The sequence below is a fragment of the Octodon degus genome, unplaced genomic scaffold (genome assembly GCF_000260255.1).
Source record: "Octodon degus isolate 3935 unplaced genomic scaffold, OctDeg1.0 scaffold00031, whole genome shotgun sequence".
Classification (NCBI taxonomy): domain Eukaryota; kingdom Metazoa; phylum Chordata; class Mammalia; order Rodentia; family Octodontidae; genus Octodon; species Octodon degus.
In genome coordinates, this window is record NW_004524607.1 from 188,195 (window position 1) to 204,891 (window position 16,697).

Genomic DNA, 16,697 nt, shown 5'->3' on the forward strand with positions numbered 1-16,697 from the left:
GGAATTGAACCCAAGAAGTACTGAACTATTTTTGAATTTTCAAAAAGGATCTTACTGGGGCCAGGGACATAGCTTAGTAGAATAAGTGCTTGCCTGGCAAGCACAACATCCTGAGTTTATTCCCCGGTACCACCAAAAACTAAATAAATAAAAGAAGTAGCATGCCAAGTTGTGTTTGCAAATCTTTCCTATTTATGTTTCTGTAGGTGACAGCATTGCACAGCCACAGAAAATTCTTTTTCCCTCAGATGTGTCTAAAGTGGCAGAAAACTCAATTGGCGCCAGGCTTCAGAATCTGGGCAACACCTGTTTTGCCAATGCAGCACTGCAGTGCCTGACATACATACCACCTCTTACCAATTACATGTTATCCCAGGAACACACTAGCACATGCGTTATGTGCTGTGGGGTGTGTATGGACTGCAGTAGGCCAACCTACTCATCTTTTCCCCTCTCAAATGAAAAGAAGCAGGTCAAGTTTTGTGAAGATTACAAAATGGGTTTATTCTTTTAGAATCCAGGATTTGTATTTAGCTGCATGAGCATATTTCATTTAATATGACCTGGGATGGGTGTTTAAAAGGAAACCTATTTTATTATCATTTAGTATTTCTAACCTTCTCATAGTTTTGTACACTTGTTAAAAATATTTGTTTTGTTTTTCATTTTTGTTATGCTAGGGACTGAACCCAGTTTTCATATAGTCAAGTAAGTGCTCTACTGCTGAAGTACACCTGTAGCTCTTATGCTCGTTGTAAATGTGACACAAGGTCTGACATTGGGACAAACAGAGTTAAGAAACCCTGTGTGTCTGGCATGCACTGGAAGCCTTGATTCATTTTCAGGCTATGAGGCCAAGAGGCTCACCACTGCCCCAACCTTGTGGGATTCATATAGGGCTTTCCTTCTAGCATTTGAGATCCATCTTTAACCTATAGGGCAGAAAGTCAGCCAAACACATGAATATGTCTTTAAGTAGAAGCCAGGTCAGTGTTGACTAGTGAAATTGAAGATTCAGAATATCCTTTTTAAAAAATCTTTTATTTTTTTATTTGGTTCTGGGTTTTGCTATACAGCTCGGACTCATAGTGATCCTCCTGTCTCAGCCTCCCCAGCACTGAGACAAAATACCTAATGCCCAAAGTTAAAGGAGAAAACGCTTATTTAGCTCATACTCTGTAGAGATGTCAGGCACAGATGGCTGGCTCAAAGGCAGGGTGGCATGGAAGAGGGGCATTGAAGAGGAGAAACAGTTCACAGTGGACAAAAGGCAGCAAAGCAATAAAGATACAGCATGCAACAACAGTAGCTCTCCATCCCTTACATTCTATCCAGCTACCACTCTTAATCCAGATATCACTTATACCCAGGGTAGACACCCTTAATCCTAGTATTACACAATGAATCAATCCCAGCATCACACACTGTAGATCTAGCCACTCTGAAAAGCCCCACCTATGACTGCATGAGGTTTTGGGGGAGGGGACACCTAAATACAAACCGTACCACTGGCCTAGGTCTCTGTAGTGGTTGATTATGTCAACTTGAGAAGTTAAAAGTTAAATGGGGGGGAGGGAGATAGCTCAGTGGAATAAGCACTTCCCTGGCAAGCACAAGGGCCTGAGTTCAATCCCCGGTTGGGGGGGGGGGGAGCTAAATGGGCTCAGCAATTCCATACCTTAGGGTGTGGAGGCCTCACCCTAGAGTGGCTCACCACTTAAGGATATAAAAGGGGAAGGATGGAACATTCCATTTCCTTGAAGGAACTCCAGTCTTCATAGTTGTCTTCTGCCTTCTAGTGCAGACTCTCCTGCCTTGGATCCTTCAGCCTTCTGATGTAGACTCATTAGCCTTCCATCACAGACCCTGATATGGATTTGCATGGAGCACTGCAGTCAGCTCCAGACCTTGGACTGAATCCTTTAGTCTCATGTGCAGATGCCCTCTGCATGTTTTCTCATGACTGTGGCTGACCATCATAAACCAATCTTGTAATTTCTTATACGTCTGTACATCTTCCGTTATATCTGTTCCTTTAATAAAACCCTGACTGATAGTCTCCTCACCCATATAGTGTGGAACAGGACTTAGAGCTATTGTAGTCCCTTCCACTGCATCACTTTCTGGATCCTGGGTTCTGAGAGCTACAGATCCCAATACAAATAATACAAATTTTGTTCATCCTCCACACCAGCCACTGGGACAGCAGGAAGCCAGGTCCCCTCTCAGATTTCAGCATAGATGCCAGGTAGAATAAAGGAAAATGGATGCTTATGGTAGCTCATTTATGGTTCGACTTCACAATAAAAATCTCCCTAAATTCCTATAATCCCAACCATGGTAATGAGCACCTCTAATCTGGACCTAGAAGAAAACAGCCAAACTGCCCTGCTGAATATTCACTTCCTTCCCAAAACTTTCTTGCCTTCTCACCGGCACAGGCTGCCCTTGAATGACCTTACTTTCTCACTAAATGTCACACTTGCAGCTGTAGTTATGAAGAGATGCTCTGGGCAACTCTGTAAAGGAAAAACCAGGTCCTTTTCCATCTCTCACTACACTCATGAAACATACCATGAAGCTGATTAAATTCAATGACAAAAAAAAAAAAAAAATCAATGACAAGTAGACTGGGCGTGGTGGCACGCACCTGTAAGTCCAGCTCTTGGGAGGCAGTAAACAGGCGAATCACTACAAGTCCGATTTAGTAGTGAGACCCTGAACACCCTGTAGACCCTTCTCTAAAATACAAAACTAAAATAAATGACAAGGGCTGCTAGAAGTCAATGATCCTATACCCCAACGTAACGGCAATTAAGAGTCTAAAGAAAATACTTAAAAACAGTCCTTCCTAGAAAGCAGGGAAAACACAAAAGCCATACATCTATGGCTTATCAAAACTCACATTCATGATCTTATTTCTAGGAAATATAATGACCATCTACTTTACAGGCATCCTCATAGGCTGCCACAGTTCTTTCTGGAAAATGGTAAGGTAAAGCGTTAAAAGTCACCCAGGATGTTAGCAGTTGGTGTTCAGAGATGAAGAAATAGTGATGTAGCACTGGCCTGCACATCAGTATGGAAAATTACTCAGATTAAATATTTCACATCTATGAAACCCCTGGATCTCTAGACTAATCGTAGATATTAGGAAAGGCAGGAATTCTTGCCTTGGTTTAAAAGATGAGGAGAGGGGCCAGGGAAATAGCTCAGTAGAATAAGTGCCTGCCTGGCAAGCGCAGGGTCCTGAGTTCAATCCCCAGGACCACAAAAAAAAAAAAAAAAAAAAAAAGAGCAAGACCTAAGAATGATAAAAGACATGCCTGAGTTCATCTGTTTGTATAGAATAAGGCTTCTATATCCAGCCATAATTCCTCCCAAAGTGATTCCCACCCTGATAGTTTTTGTTTTCTCTCACTGAAACTGAAGAGGAAAGGGGAAGACAGCAAGGAAAAGTGAACATCACTGTTTTAAAAGATTATCTACAGGGCCGGCCAGAGAGCTCAGTGGACTAAAGCGTCTGCTTAGGCAAGTGCTAGGGGACTGGGTTTGATCTCCATGGGGCCTGCTGAGATGGGTGATTGAGACTGGGCATGGTGATGCACACCTGTAATCCCAGCTCTTGGGAGGCTGAAAACAGGAGGATCACTACGAGTCTGACCTGTGTAGTGAGACCCTGCACTAAATATATTAAATTATTTGCTAGAGTCACAAAGAACAATACATCAGAATGTGCAAATGTGTGAGCATGCTCCCAAGTTCCCAATGGATCTCAACACAATGAGATTCCGAACACCATGGCTGGCAGTGGTGGGATCACCAGTGGTGAGAGGATGGAGCAGCCTGAGCCTTGAAAACATGAACTGTCGTTTATGATCAACATTTCCTAGCTTGTACTTTAAGACTTTTTTCTTCTTCCACTGAAATGTAGAAAGCCAAACGCAGATTTGTGTGCTGGAACAGAGCCCAAAGGAATGGAATTCAACTCTTTTTACAGGTAAGAAAACTGAAAAACTCTAAACAAGAATGATTTGCTCAAGGTTTAGGCCACTTGGTGACAAATTCATATTTCCCAACTGCCTTTCTGTCCTAATGTAGTTCATGCTGCTATTATTACAGGGTGCCTAGGACTAATCACGTATAAGAGACAGAATTGTGTTTTACAGTGCTGCACGCTGGGAGGTCATGGTTGAGGCAGCACATCTAATGAGGGCACACAGCCACCACTGCATGGAGGAAAACAAAGGAAGGAGGCTTGTAAGCAGGGGGAAAAGGTCCTACCTGTGTCACAAACTCGTTCCCAGAACCACAAGGTAATGGAAAGGGCACTGATCCATTCATGAGAACTGTGTCACAGAAAGGCACCATCTCTTACTGCTGCTCACTGGAGGCCATTTCCAACACATGGACTTTGGGTACACATTCAAGCCACAGTACTTTCCATTTCCCATCCGAGCACTAGCATCCTTGCTTTGCTTGTGAGTCATTACAATATTTGAGATACAAGACTCCTATCAAAGTACTCAAGGAAAAATGCTGGGCCCTAAAGAAATAAATTTAGCTCTTAAGTTTTCTTTTTGGTTAACCTGTTAAGGTTTGTGTCTAGTTGTGCCCCAAAGCCTCAGCCAGTCATGGGTCAGCTTCTGGAGTTCGTGATTAATTGTGAGTGCGTATGCTGCACCTGCCCTGAGGCAGGTAATTTGCACTGAGGGAAGAGAGGCTAGCTCGATGCCTGAGCTGCTGCCACTCCCTTTTGCTCTGCTGCCCTGAAAGGCTGCTCTCTGCCATGTGCCCCTTTGCCTTGGAGCCAGCTGAGTATGGACTGAAATGTGCAGTAACTGTGAGGTAAGTAAACCTTTCCTTCCTTTATTGTGTCAGTTATTTGTCCCAGCAATGAGATGAATAACTGAGACCTCTCTCCTTAGAACGTGCATTCCCAATGGAGATGAGTTCTCATAGTCACTGTACTCTCCTAGAATGTTCACTCCTTTATAATCCTCATGCTGTTTTTTGAAATCACATCCTCATACATGCACCTCTTCCTTTCTTTGTAATAAAATCTCAAGGCCTCTTAAGCCTCTCCACTCAACCTGGTTTTCCCAGCATGCCCCTCCAACCCTACTTGGAAAACTGCATAGATCTGAGTACCCCCATCCTTCTTGTAAGTCAAGATGATACAAAGAGATCTTTAGAAAAGGGAATCCTTCCTCTTTATGCTCCAGGGTCAACTGGATTGAGGTTCAACTCAAAGTCAGCTGGGTCCTCTGCTGCAGGAATCTCACAACCTGTTATCCACATCCCTTTGGCTGTTCCTTTGTCTTCTCTACTTGCCACAGAACCAGTGGATTGTCCAGGCCCAGCTCAAGTGTTTCCTATTCTAGAATGCTATGTCAGTCTGCAACGCAAGATTCAGATACTTTATTTTATGAAAGTTCCTTACAGAAGGGCTATATAAAGAAATAAGATACGTAGAACATAAATGTAAGGCCATTACTATCCCAGGAATGCATGGGACAAGTAATTAGTGTTACTGGGGGCCTGATGACACCAACCTGTACTGTGTCCTGGACAGCCACTGCACTGAGAGGTGAAGAAAGGAAGAAGCCAGGGAAGGCACAGAGGACTCCTCCCACACCATCCCCTCCAGTTATCTCCCTTTGGAGGAACTCAATGGAACACAAGTTACATTGCAGGATTCTGCACCGGGGACACAGGACAGAGCTGAGGTGGGCAGAAATGGATCCTGGGCAAGTAGAGGTGAGGGGCAAACAGAAAAGCTAGCACAGATGCCTTTTTGCTCTCTAGTCCCCACACGCAGGATCCAAATAGCTCTATTTATTCAAAAAGCCGGGTGCCATGCTACATGCCTATAAATCCCAGCTACTCAGGTGCCTGAGTAAGAAGGATCACGAAGCTCAAGACCAGGATGGGCAACTTAGACTGTCTCTCAAAGTAAAAAAGGATAAAAGGGGTGGGGTTGTAGTATAGTGTAAAGGCCCTAGGTTTAAATCCCTAGCCCTCCTGTCAATCCCAAAAGAAAGGAAAGGAGGGGAGGGAAAGAGGCAATGTCTTAATCACGCTGTGTGACAAACAGGGAGGACAGTCTCCTGGCCAGCAGTGAGCTTGTGGTGGGAAGACACAAAACAAGATGCTCAATGAATGATCTTTGTATTAATGAATTATGATCATCATGCACACATCTTGAAATCTTCCTCTTTATTTTACTGTTATTATCTTAGTTACATGCTTTATAAGTCCAATTAGCTCAGTAGCACAGTGCATGTGTGGCTGGCACACAGTCCTGGGTTTGATTCCCAGTTCCAAAAAATTAAAATTCTTTTCCAATTCAGAAAGCCTATTTTATCTCATCTTAAAAAATAAAAAAGAATCACTTCCCTTCTTTTGTCACCACTTCATTCAACAAATACTATCTGATCCCCTAAGCCCCAAGCACACCTTGTATGACCACCATGGCTCCATTCTTGAGATAAATATTATGGGCAGTTGCAACTGGAAAGGAACTGCTATAATGAAAAATCATAAAAACAAGTTGTCGGGGGCCAGGGAGATGGCTCAATAGAATAAGCACTTGCCTGGCAAGTGCAAGGGCCTGAGTTCAATCCCCAGTTCCACAAAAAACAAAACAAAAAAACAAGTTGACTCAAAGTAACAGTAATAACTATAGCATTTACAGAGCACTTACTATAGAAATAAAATTATACTGAACGCTTTACATGTATAATCTTTTTTTTTTTTAAAATTTATATGTGTGTGTGTGTGTGTGTGACCAGCTCAGCCCACCAGGGGGCAGGGCTGGATGGCATGTGGTGCTGGGGGATTGAACTGCGGTCCTTGTGTCTTGCTAAGCTTGTTCTAAGTAGGTGTTTTAGACCACTGAGCCATCTCACCAGCCCCATACATGTATAATCTTAACCCCAATGTACAGTGGGGAGTTGGGGTCAGCAAGGTTAATTCAACTGCCCAAAATCACACAAGTGTTGAACAGGAGTAGAGTCCACTGAAGGCAATATTTTATGGTAGAAAAGGCACCTCATGTAGGAGACAGAAAATACATGTCTCTTTTAAAAGTGTTACACGTAGTACAAGATCAATCTTTTTGCTGTCCTTGTTCTGCGATTCAATGGTGAGTACAGCAGCATGGACCACCAGAAGCCTGAGTTCCAACAAGATTTCAAGGAAAACTATAAAAGTACAGTAGCAGCCTTACCCAAGTCCTGCCTAGCTGCACAATGCCCTCTGGTAGTGAATGACATGCATACATACTACCCTCTGGTGGTCAGTGAGTGGCATGCATAATTTTTCATGGACTTAAAGTGTGAGATCCCTACATACCAAGCTACAGCTGGGGTCTCCCTGGGTAAGACATAGTATGCCTGATTGCAGCCATTCTCTGTTTCACCTCATGCCCACCCACCTCACACTCCTTGTAACAGGACAGTTAGAGCATGAATGTGCTGAGATTAAGAGAATGTGCTCTAGTGTACCAATGTGCTCCCAGATCAAGGGCATTTCTACTCACTAAAAAGTTGGAGGGGGCTACTGTCTCCCAAGCAGGGATTCCCAGAGCACCAGAAATCTCTCAAGCATCTGTCTCCATTCTCCACAATTCTGTGACTGTACTGTGGATCAACGCTACATGCAAACTCAAGACATTCAGATGATGGTGCTGGTAGTGTTAATGGCAGCCCATACTCTGATCTCAGATCCAAGGGCAAAACAAGTTTGTTTCAGACAGGTGTGGTTGCACATGCCTGTAATCCCAGCACTCAGGAGCATGAGGCAAGATTGGGCAAGGAATTCAAGGCCAGCCTACACTACAAAGCAAAACCCTGGTTTTGTTAATTTTTTTTTACATTTAATGTGTGTGTGTGTGTGTGTGTGTGGCCAGCTCAGCCCACCAGGGGGTGGGGCTGGCTGGCATGTGGTGCTGGGGGATTGAACCGCGGTCCCTGTGCTTTGCCAAGCTTGTTCTAAGTAGGTGCTTTAGACCACTAAGCCATCTCTCCAGCCCCTGCCAAACACTGTTTAAAAAATAAAAGCTTAAAAAATAAAAGTTTTTCCTTTGAAACCAGGATTTTCATGGTATGGACCACTTAACACTGTTAAACAGCAACAAATAATAGATAATGAAAATGTACCTTGCATTTAGGGGGAAGAGATCTTCACAGACTTCTGAGAGGTGGTGCTTTAGCTATACTTGAGTAGAAACGAATCCAAGGAACAATAGAAACAAGACCAAGATGTGGTTACCAAGGTTAATAGGTACCCTTCAGTGTCCTGCTAGGGAATTTGGGCTCTTTACATAGAACAAGTTCCTGCAGGATTTCAGAGCTAGCATTATATGACCTGATTCTGTATTTCAGATAAAATCATTCAAATGCTCTGATGGATGTGAAACTTGTGACAGAGTACAGTGGGGAAATAGAAAGCTGTACTAGAACAGCAGGCTCCAGAACACCAAAAAAAAAAAAAAAAGAACAGCAGGCTCCAGAATAATGGAGTCAGGGGAAAGAATAATTAGCACACCTTTCCCCAAACTGAATTCTAAGCTAATTGAGAAAAAGGCAAATGGTGCATAGGGGGTCACTTTGATTAATGACAGGGTAGGTAGATGACATAACATATCAATGGTCTGTTAACTTATTTGTATGGAGCTGAAGAATTCTGTCCAGATTTACCCACCAAACTTGAGGCATTCTGGACCAGCCCAGATGTCTACACATAGGGCAGACGGCTATAAAACACTGCAGAGCAGAAACTAGTGCTTCCTGAAAGCAATCCAAACCCCAACTGAAAATGGAGTAAGGATACTAATTTCCCTCTCCCTATATTTGATAAACGTGTATATTTATATATTTTACATTTATAAATATATATTTTTTACATTTATATGTATCTATGAATTTGCATGATAAACCCATGCAAATCTTCTGAGGCACAGAGAATTACTAATCTGCCTATATATGGAAGTATCAGGAACAGAAAAACAATCTTCCCTCGTATTCATTTTTTTGTTTGCATTCCCTTGGCCAGAGGACCAAAACTGTCTATTATGAAGTCCCTCCTTCCCAACTACTGTTCTTTTGGTTATTTTCTTGGGATCATTGAAAGCAATTTGGACTTTATCAAAAAAGGCTCGGAAAGAGTCAGAATACATAAACTAAGGCTAAGGTGGGGCTGAGCAGTAGAGAACTATCCCTCATGAGATTGGGGGTGAGGGTACACACATTAATCACAACTTTAAGGCTTCTGTAATGGCAAGTATGAAAATCCACAACACTTCCTGCCCCAAAGTAGGCCCAGCTACATGGTCCAACCTAGCAGGGCCAAATGCCAACAACAGAGATCCAAACCTAAATAGAATCCCTCGATTTTTTCTTTTTGTATTTTAGGGAAAGGTCTACAGGGTGTTCAGGGTCTCACTACTAGGCCCAGACTTCTATTGATTTGCCTGTTTACAGCCTCCTAAGAGCTGGGATTACAGGCTTGAGCTACCACACCCAATCCCAATTGCCTTCTCAGCATGCCCACAGTGCGGGGCCAGCATGGTAGGCCTGGGAATGAAAGCCCCAGCCCCCACGCCTGCTTGCAGGTGCTTTAATCCACTGAGCTATTTGGCCAGCTCTCGATCATAAAATCTGTAAGTAGAACTTTTAAATAACCAAATCTTCCAAATTAAAATCCACAAATGGTGAACTCCAATGGAATTACAATCCAAAACTACATTTCTTTATCTTCATAAAAAGTCCAAAAATACCAACATTCTTAAGGGTTAAAGGCTATCTTTCCTAACTTATTCTATTTAACATCCAAGGAAGCATGAGGCGGCAGTACACACTTGTAATCCCAGAACTCAGAATTGGGTTTGAGGCCATCAGAGGTTACACAGTGAGTTCAAGGCCAACTGGGACTGCAGAGTAAGACCCTGTCTAAAAAAAAATTAAACCTTAACCAGAAGTAGTCTTTTTATACTTGGGGAGAGCTAGAGTCCTTTCAGCCACCAAAGCCTGGGCTGTCACTCTTAAGAAAGTAATTTTTAGGGCCTCAAAAATTACAAGGCAGCAGTGGTGTCACACACCAATCATCCAAGCACTCTGGGAGGCCAAGCTCAAAAGTTCAAGTCTAGCCTAGGCAACTTAGCAAGGCACTGACTCAAAATTTTTAGAGCTGGGGATACAGGTCAGTGTGAATACAGCAAGGGTCCAATCCCCAGTACAGGGGGAAAAAAAGGAATTCACATACTGCAAAGACCACCCTTTTAAAGACTACAATTCAGTAGGTTTTAGTGTGTTCCCAAAGTCATGGGTTTTAGTGTGTTCCCAAACCATCACTACCAAGTTAATTTTCACCACCCAAAAAGCTCTATACCCTTTAAAGTCACTTTCTTTCCCTACCCAGTCCCTGGCAACCACTGATTTTTTTTTTCTTAGACAACAGATTTGCCTATTTTGGATATTTCCTATAAATAAAGTCACATGGTGGTCTGTCTGGCTTCTTTCACTTAGCATAATGTTCTCAAGAATCATCCATGTTGTCCCCTTTGCAGCTAATAGCCTGTTGTTTGGATATGCCACATTTTATCTATTTAACCAATGGTGGGCACTAAGGGTTACTTTCACTTCGAGAAAATTATAATTAAGTCAGGCAGAGAGCTTAGCAGCATAAGCACCTGCCTGGCAAATGCAAGGTCCTGAGTTCAATCCCTGGTACCAAAAAATCAAAAATACAAACAAAAATTATAAATAATGCTGCTGTGAACGTGTGTTTTTGTGTGCATTTTTTCACTTCCACTGAGTATAAACCTAAGAGTGGAAATGATGGTCATATGATAGCCGTTTGGTTTCTTTGAGGCATCATCAAATTGTTCTCTACAGCAGCTGCATCATTTTACATTCCTACTGGCTCTGTATCAGAGCTCATTTCATTTTCTTACCAACAATTGGTACATCCCTTTGTTCTGCTCCTCTTCTCAGCTACTCTACAAGATGTGGTATCCCCTTGTGGTTCCCTTCTGTACTTCCCTGATGATAATCCCATGCTTAGGGGGTCACATATATTTTCCTGGGGAAACTTTATTCTGATCCTTTGACCATTTTTTAATTGGTCTGTCTTTTTCCTACTGAGTTATAATAGTTCTGTATACATTCTAGATATGAATCCCTTATCAACTGTTTGACTTACAAATATTTTCTCCCATTCTGTATGCTTTTTTTAATCTACTTGATGGTATTCTTTGAAGCACAAAACTTTTTAATTTTGTAGCAGTTTCACTTATTTCTTTTGCTGTTCATGCTTTGTTTCACTTTTTAATGAGATCAGAGTTAACATTATCAGTCCTTTCAACAACTTTAGAAAATAAGTCAATCCCTAACACCTAACCAGGTGGTCCTACCAAGCACAAAATTTTAGAACCCAAAACTGAATAATGCCAAAGAAAAATCTTCATTATACATCAGAGTTCAGAATGAATTTTCTAAGTAACCATTTCAGGTGTTTTAAACACACCTGATCGGGGGCCAGGGAGACAGCTCAGTAGAATAAGCACTTGCCTGGCAAGTGCAAGGGCCTGAGTTCAATCCTCGGTTCCACCATGAATAAATAAATAAATAAATCTGGTAAAAATTGGGGTTTATCACCTTGCTTGAAACAACTGTTTGAGAATCAAGTGGTTACAAACAATGCAAACTGTTAAAAATGATAGGAATGCAAGTAGCAAAGTACAATCTTTGTTCCATTGGTTACTGAAGCATAATAAATAATTTACCAAAACATCTTTATTTTTTAGTCCTCAAAAAACAAATTTTTTTCTTTTTCCAAGATAATCATGATTAACTTAGTAAAAGGCAAAAGATTTATACGATCTGAAGAGAAACCAGAAAAATATGTATATGATACATCTTCACAGTATTTCCCTTTAACGGGAAACTTAGCTTTATAGAATCTAAACATTAAAAAGTTAAAACAAAATCTATTTTCGTGCCATTATAAGACAAAACGGAATCTATACGAAAATCCACTCATACTTCTGGTCCCTCTCCTCCAGGAACTAGCTGCATTGGAGAAAAAAAAAAAAAAAGTTTATTAGTAACACCACATTAAAAGTGTTTTTAATCAGCCAAAGCCACTCTGTCTCTTTGCCTTTCTCACATTCCCATTTTCTCCAAGTCATCTGTATCTGTTCACAACTCCTAAATCATCAATTAGTGAAGTGTCTTGAAAATGGTTTCTGGCAAAATTAAAGAGCAAAAGGCACAAGCAAAGTAACCTTCAGGCTCAATGCCTTTTCAATAGCTCAGCTTTAGGGGCCTGAGGAGATAGCTCAGTAGAATGAGCGCTTGCCTGGTAAGCACAGGGTCCTGAGTTCAATCCCCAGTACCACCAAAAAAAAAAAAAAAAAAAAGCTCGGCCTGTACCATCAGAGAACCCCTTTCCAAGCTTAAATAAAACTGGGTTATGAGCATTTAAATGAAGCCAGCAGCAGCAGCAGGACAAGTTAGTTTTGTGATCCTCGCCCCATAGAAATAGGCTAGCATCCAAATAAAATAGGTTTCATGTTCTTACCATGGTTATATTATTTCCATTTAGTAAGATTTGATCTAATTTAGTAATCCGTCTTCCTTCTGGCGTGATCTCACTAAATAAAGAGTTAGGACAGAGTCAGAATAAGCAGGTAATCAAATCCTACATTTTGGATATATTTTACCTCCCTGAAAATATTCTTGGGGCTTGTGGTGTAGCTCAGTGGTAAAGCACGTGCTCAGCACACACAAGGCTGTGTTCAAATTCCCAGCACCAAAATTCTTGCACATGAATTTGAGGTGAGGCAATTTTATTTATACTGTTGAGAAAAATAATGTACCTTCTTCATCAGAAGCAACAGAGTAAAAAGGTTGGCCTAAGATGCATGTTCGGATCTCATCATTTTGGGGGATTTTTGATTTTTTTTTTTTTTTTTTTTTGAGGCAGGGTCTCGCTGTGCAGTAGACTGGCTGCAAACTCACTGCAATCCTCTTGCCTCAGCCTCTTAAATGCAGGGATTACAAGTATGGGACACCACAGCCAGCCTAAGTTGATCTATTACTACTGATTCTTATCCATTAAACCAGACTATAATCCATTTAAATTTTGAAAATAAAAAATAATGCTTATAACCTTTGTAATTATATTAATTATTTGAGCCATTATTTACATTTTATGTTATACAGAGCCCAAAAACTGCCAGGGTTTTTTTTGGTTTGAGTTTGGTTTGTTTTGCTTTGTTTTGGGTACCAGGAATCAAACTCAAGACCCTGTGCTTGCCAGCAGGCATTTGTGCCACTGAGCTCTACCTTCTGGCTGTTTTTAGTATCTTCTACCGCACAGTTTTCTTTACACTACTTTCCTAGCAATTAACCAATGATTACGTTAAGGTAAGAGCCTGATCTAATTTTACAAACATCAGTAAATAAAATTTGTCTTCAGGTAATCTGGTACAATATGTTTTCTCATTAATCATTTCACCAATTCCACTGTACTAAAATTAAAACGTTTTCAATTAAAGATATTCCCTCAATTACTTAATTTTTAATGCTACTTACAATTCAGTGACATCTTCCAGCACCATATCTGAATTTGGTATTAAGGAAATAAATAATTATAGTGAATTTACTCCGGCTTCTGGTTTTTTTTTTTCAGTTTTAATTATGCCTAAGAAAATGGGTAACGTAAAAAAGGCTAGCTGGGAGTGGTGGCACACATCTGTAATCTCAGCAGCCAGAGGATTAGGCAGAAGGTTCTGAATGAGTTCCAGGCCAGCCTGGGTTATAATGAGCTCAAGGTCAAGGCCAGCAGGCCAGCATAGACTACTTAGGGGCACTTTGTTTCAAAACAAACAAATAAACAAAATTGTTGACAGAAACAATGTTTCAACACACATACCTCTTAAAACTATCACAAGAGGGGGGGGTGGCGGCATAGCACAGTGGTAGTGTTTGCTTAGCATGCATGCGACCTAAGGTTTGATCACCAGCACGGCAAACACTATCCCTGAAAATAAACATACTGATCATTACAGTTTATGTCATTAAATACATAAAAAAAAGTTTGCTACCACCACTTTTTAAAAGGATACTGACAAAGTCATCAAACCCTAAAAGAGTGCCAACAATTTCCTTATCACTCTTCATGACAATGTGAATTCTTGATCCTATACATTTGTCCACCAGCTCTGTGGAGAGAAAAAGATGTTTTACCCATTCGTTATTTCAACAAATAGTGTCTACTCATAATCATTATTTGCATTATAACTAAGAGCTAAGATGAGGTCTTTTCGTTGTATCCGTAAGAGGAAAATTTTCCTTCAGCTTTACTTCTTTGTAGCAATCTGTCTATATGGTTGTGGCTTTGTCCTTTACTTAAGGAATATGGGAAAACACACAACACTCTTCCCTAATTCCATTAGGGCAGAGATCATGTCTATGCTTGCTCATAACTGTTTCTCCAGTACACAGGATGTGGCAATATATACCAGGCACTCCAAGAATCTGCCACATGCAGGAGTGAGCTTTTTCAGTTACAACCAGGTCCATGAACTAAATCACTCACCAGCTACAAAATATTAAAGTTATCTTCACCAGAAACTTTTTCCGGTCATTTCTTCCCCATATTCCAGGAAGTCTATCCTCTGCGTTCACAGCAGCTTGAGCATCTTTAGCCAGCTCAACAGCGTTATTCAGTTTGATGTATACTGCAGTGCCATTTAAAAACAAAGGCGAGATTTAAGCTCATTGTTGAACAGCGCCCAGCCACGAAATGCGACTTACCTGTGGGTTGGATGACTGGATCGGTGGAATAGATGAAAAACAGGACCAGCTTCCACCTGCCTGTTTAGTTTCTCTGTGGACTGTGGCGCTACTCTCAATCAGCCAAATACGCGACAGGTCTGAATAATCTGAGAGCTGTAAATGCCAGCTGATAAGGCAGCCGCTACCCTAACGCTGCGTCTGAGCCTGCAGCTCGGCCGCCGAGCAAGCCCTCAACCCACACCGCGCGCCCGCTTCTCCCGCGCGCCGAGCCCGCAGCCTCCGCCTCCCCACCCGGGAGCGAAGAGCCGCGGGTCGGAGCGAGCCTTGGAGAGGAGTGCGTGGGCCCCGCAGCTTCCCTTCCGCGGCCAGGGCTGTCTTGGACGCAGTTTCCGGCCGGGTTCCCCGAACACAAACGCTTACCTAGCGGCAAGAGCTGCGACGGGTTGGTAGTCGCGTTGGCCGCCATCACGATCCCGGAAGTGGCCTCCGTCCATCGACGTAGGGACGCCACTTTAAACGAGCGCGCTTCCGCTTTTGCAGGCACGACCAATCCGAGGCCGAGCGCGCGATCAGGTCACTCGAGGATCTTTTGCGCTAGTTTCGCTGGAGGAGGTGAAATGTTTCTTTGCGGTCCGTGGACATCCACTGTGCCCTCGGTATTTCAGGAAAACGTTAATGCTATCTTGCCTCCGGAATAATTCTTCTTCTAAAATAGGGCAACTTTTAAAGTTGTTTTATTTTTACTCAGAAAGTTGCATCTCATCTCAAGCCACGGTCTTTTTTTCAGACCGGTAAAATCAATTCATAGCTCCTGCTTCCGACTCGCCATTCTGCAAGGTTTGCAAAACCATTCATTTTCTTAAGGACTACGCTGCTGCTAAATCCAGAGCACTGAAAACAACCAGCAGTTTAAAAAATAAACCACCTTTAGGAGAGATTTAAAATCTTTGAATTATTTCTACTGTAATGTATCGTCCTTTATCTGATTATAATTTAAAATGTATAGGTTATTTCCACAAATATTGTCCAACAGGCAACCACCAGATGTCGCTCTACATGTGAGTGTCCTTTGTAAAAATCACTCACAAAAAAAGTAAACTCTTCCTCGGTTCATTTTATATTTGCATCCTAGGATCTTTTTTATTATTATTATTATTTATTGTGTGTGTGTGGCCAGCTCAGCCCACCAGGGGGCGGGGCTGGCTGGCATGTGGTGCTGGGGGATTGAACCGCGGTCCCTGTGCTTTGCCAAGCTTGTTCCAAGTAGGTGCTTTAGACCACCGAGCCATCTCTCCAGCCCCCCCCCATCCTAGGATCTTAACACTAAATAGTATAAACATGAGAGATTGCATCGTTCATCCCAACAATTAAGGGTTGGTAGGTACCCATCACACCTTCATTGAACTACTGTGTGTTTATTTCATGTTACTTGCCCAGCAGTTGGGCAAATATAAAGCAATGTTCAGGCTAGAAAGGTTGGCCTGTGAAGGAGCTTAAAGAAAAGTAGAGAAAAGGGAAACAAGTACAAACTTCAAGGCACCATGAAACAATATATAAAGCAATAATAATAATAATAGGCAGCTTTACCCTTCTAAAATTTCAACCCAGTTCTAGTTTTTTGGGGGGAAGGGCAGGGGATTCCAGAAATATTGATCCAGAATCCAGGACACTTACCTTTCTAAATAATCTTTACAAGCATGCTATCAGGCAAGTGTCATGTTTGGGTCTAGATGTCCCCCCAAAGCCTCATGTAGGTTTAGAGGGGTCTTTTTCAGAGGTAGCTGAGTCTAGAGTATGTGATTGTTGGTGCGTTGCTAGGATTAATGGTGAGTAATTTCTGGATCAGTCCACTGACTGGATTGGCACCACCCAAATCCTGGCATCCTGGAT

General features: G+C 41.9%; 1 protein-coding gene across 1 annotated transcript; it reads right to left on the reverse strand.

Moving 5' to 3' along the window:
• Positions 1-11,842: 11,842 nt before the first annotated feature.
• Lsm5 (LSM5 homolog, U6 small nuclear RNA and mRNA degradation associated) lies at positions 11,843-15,304 on the reverse strand. The gene is made up of 5 exons (XM_004629552.2): positions 15,228-15,304; positions 14,135-14,230; positions 13,602-13,629; positions 12,586-12,658; positions 11,843-12,074 (listed from the first exon to the last, which is right to left on the reverse strand). The coding sequence occupies exons 1-5, from the start codon at positions 15,271-15,273 to the stop codon at positions 12,042-12,044; spliced, it is 276 nt and encodes a 91-aa protein (XP_004629609.1). The 5' UTR covers positions 15,274-15,304; the 3' UTR covers positions 11,843-12,041.
• Between the last annotated feature and the right edge of the window lie 1,393 nt (positions 15,305-16,697).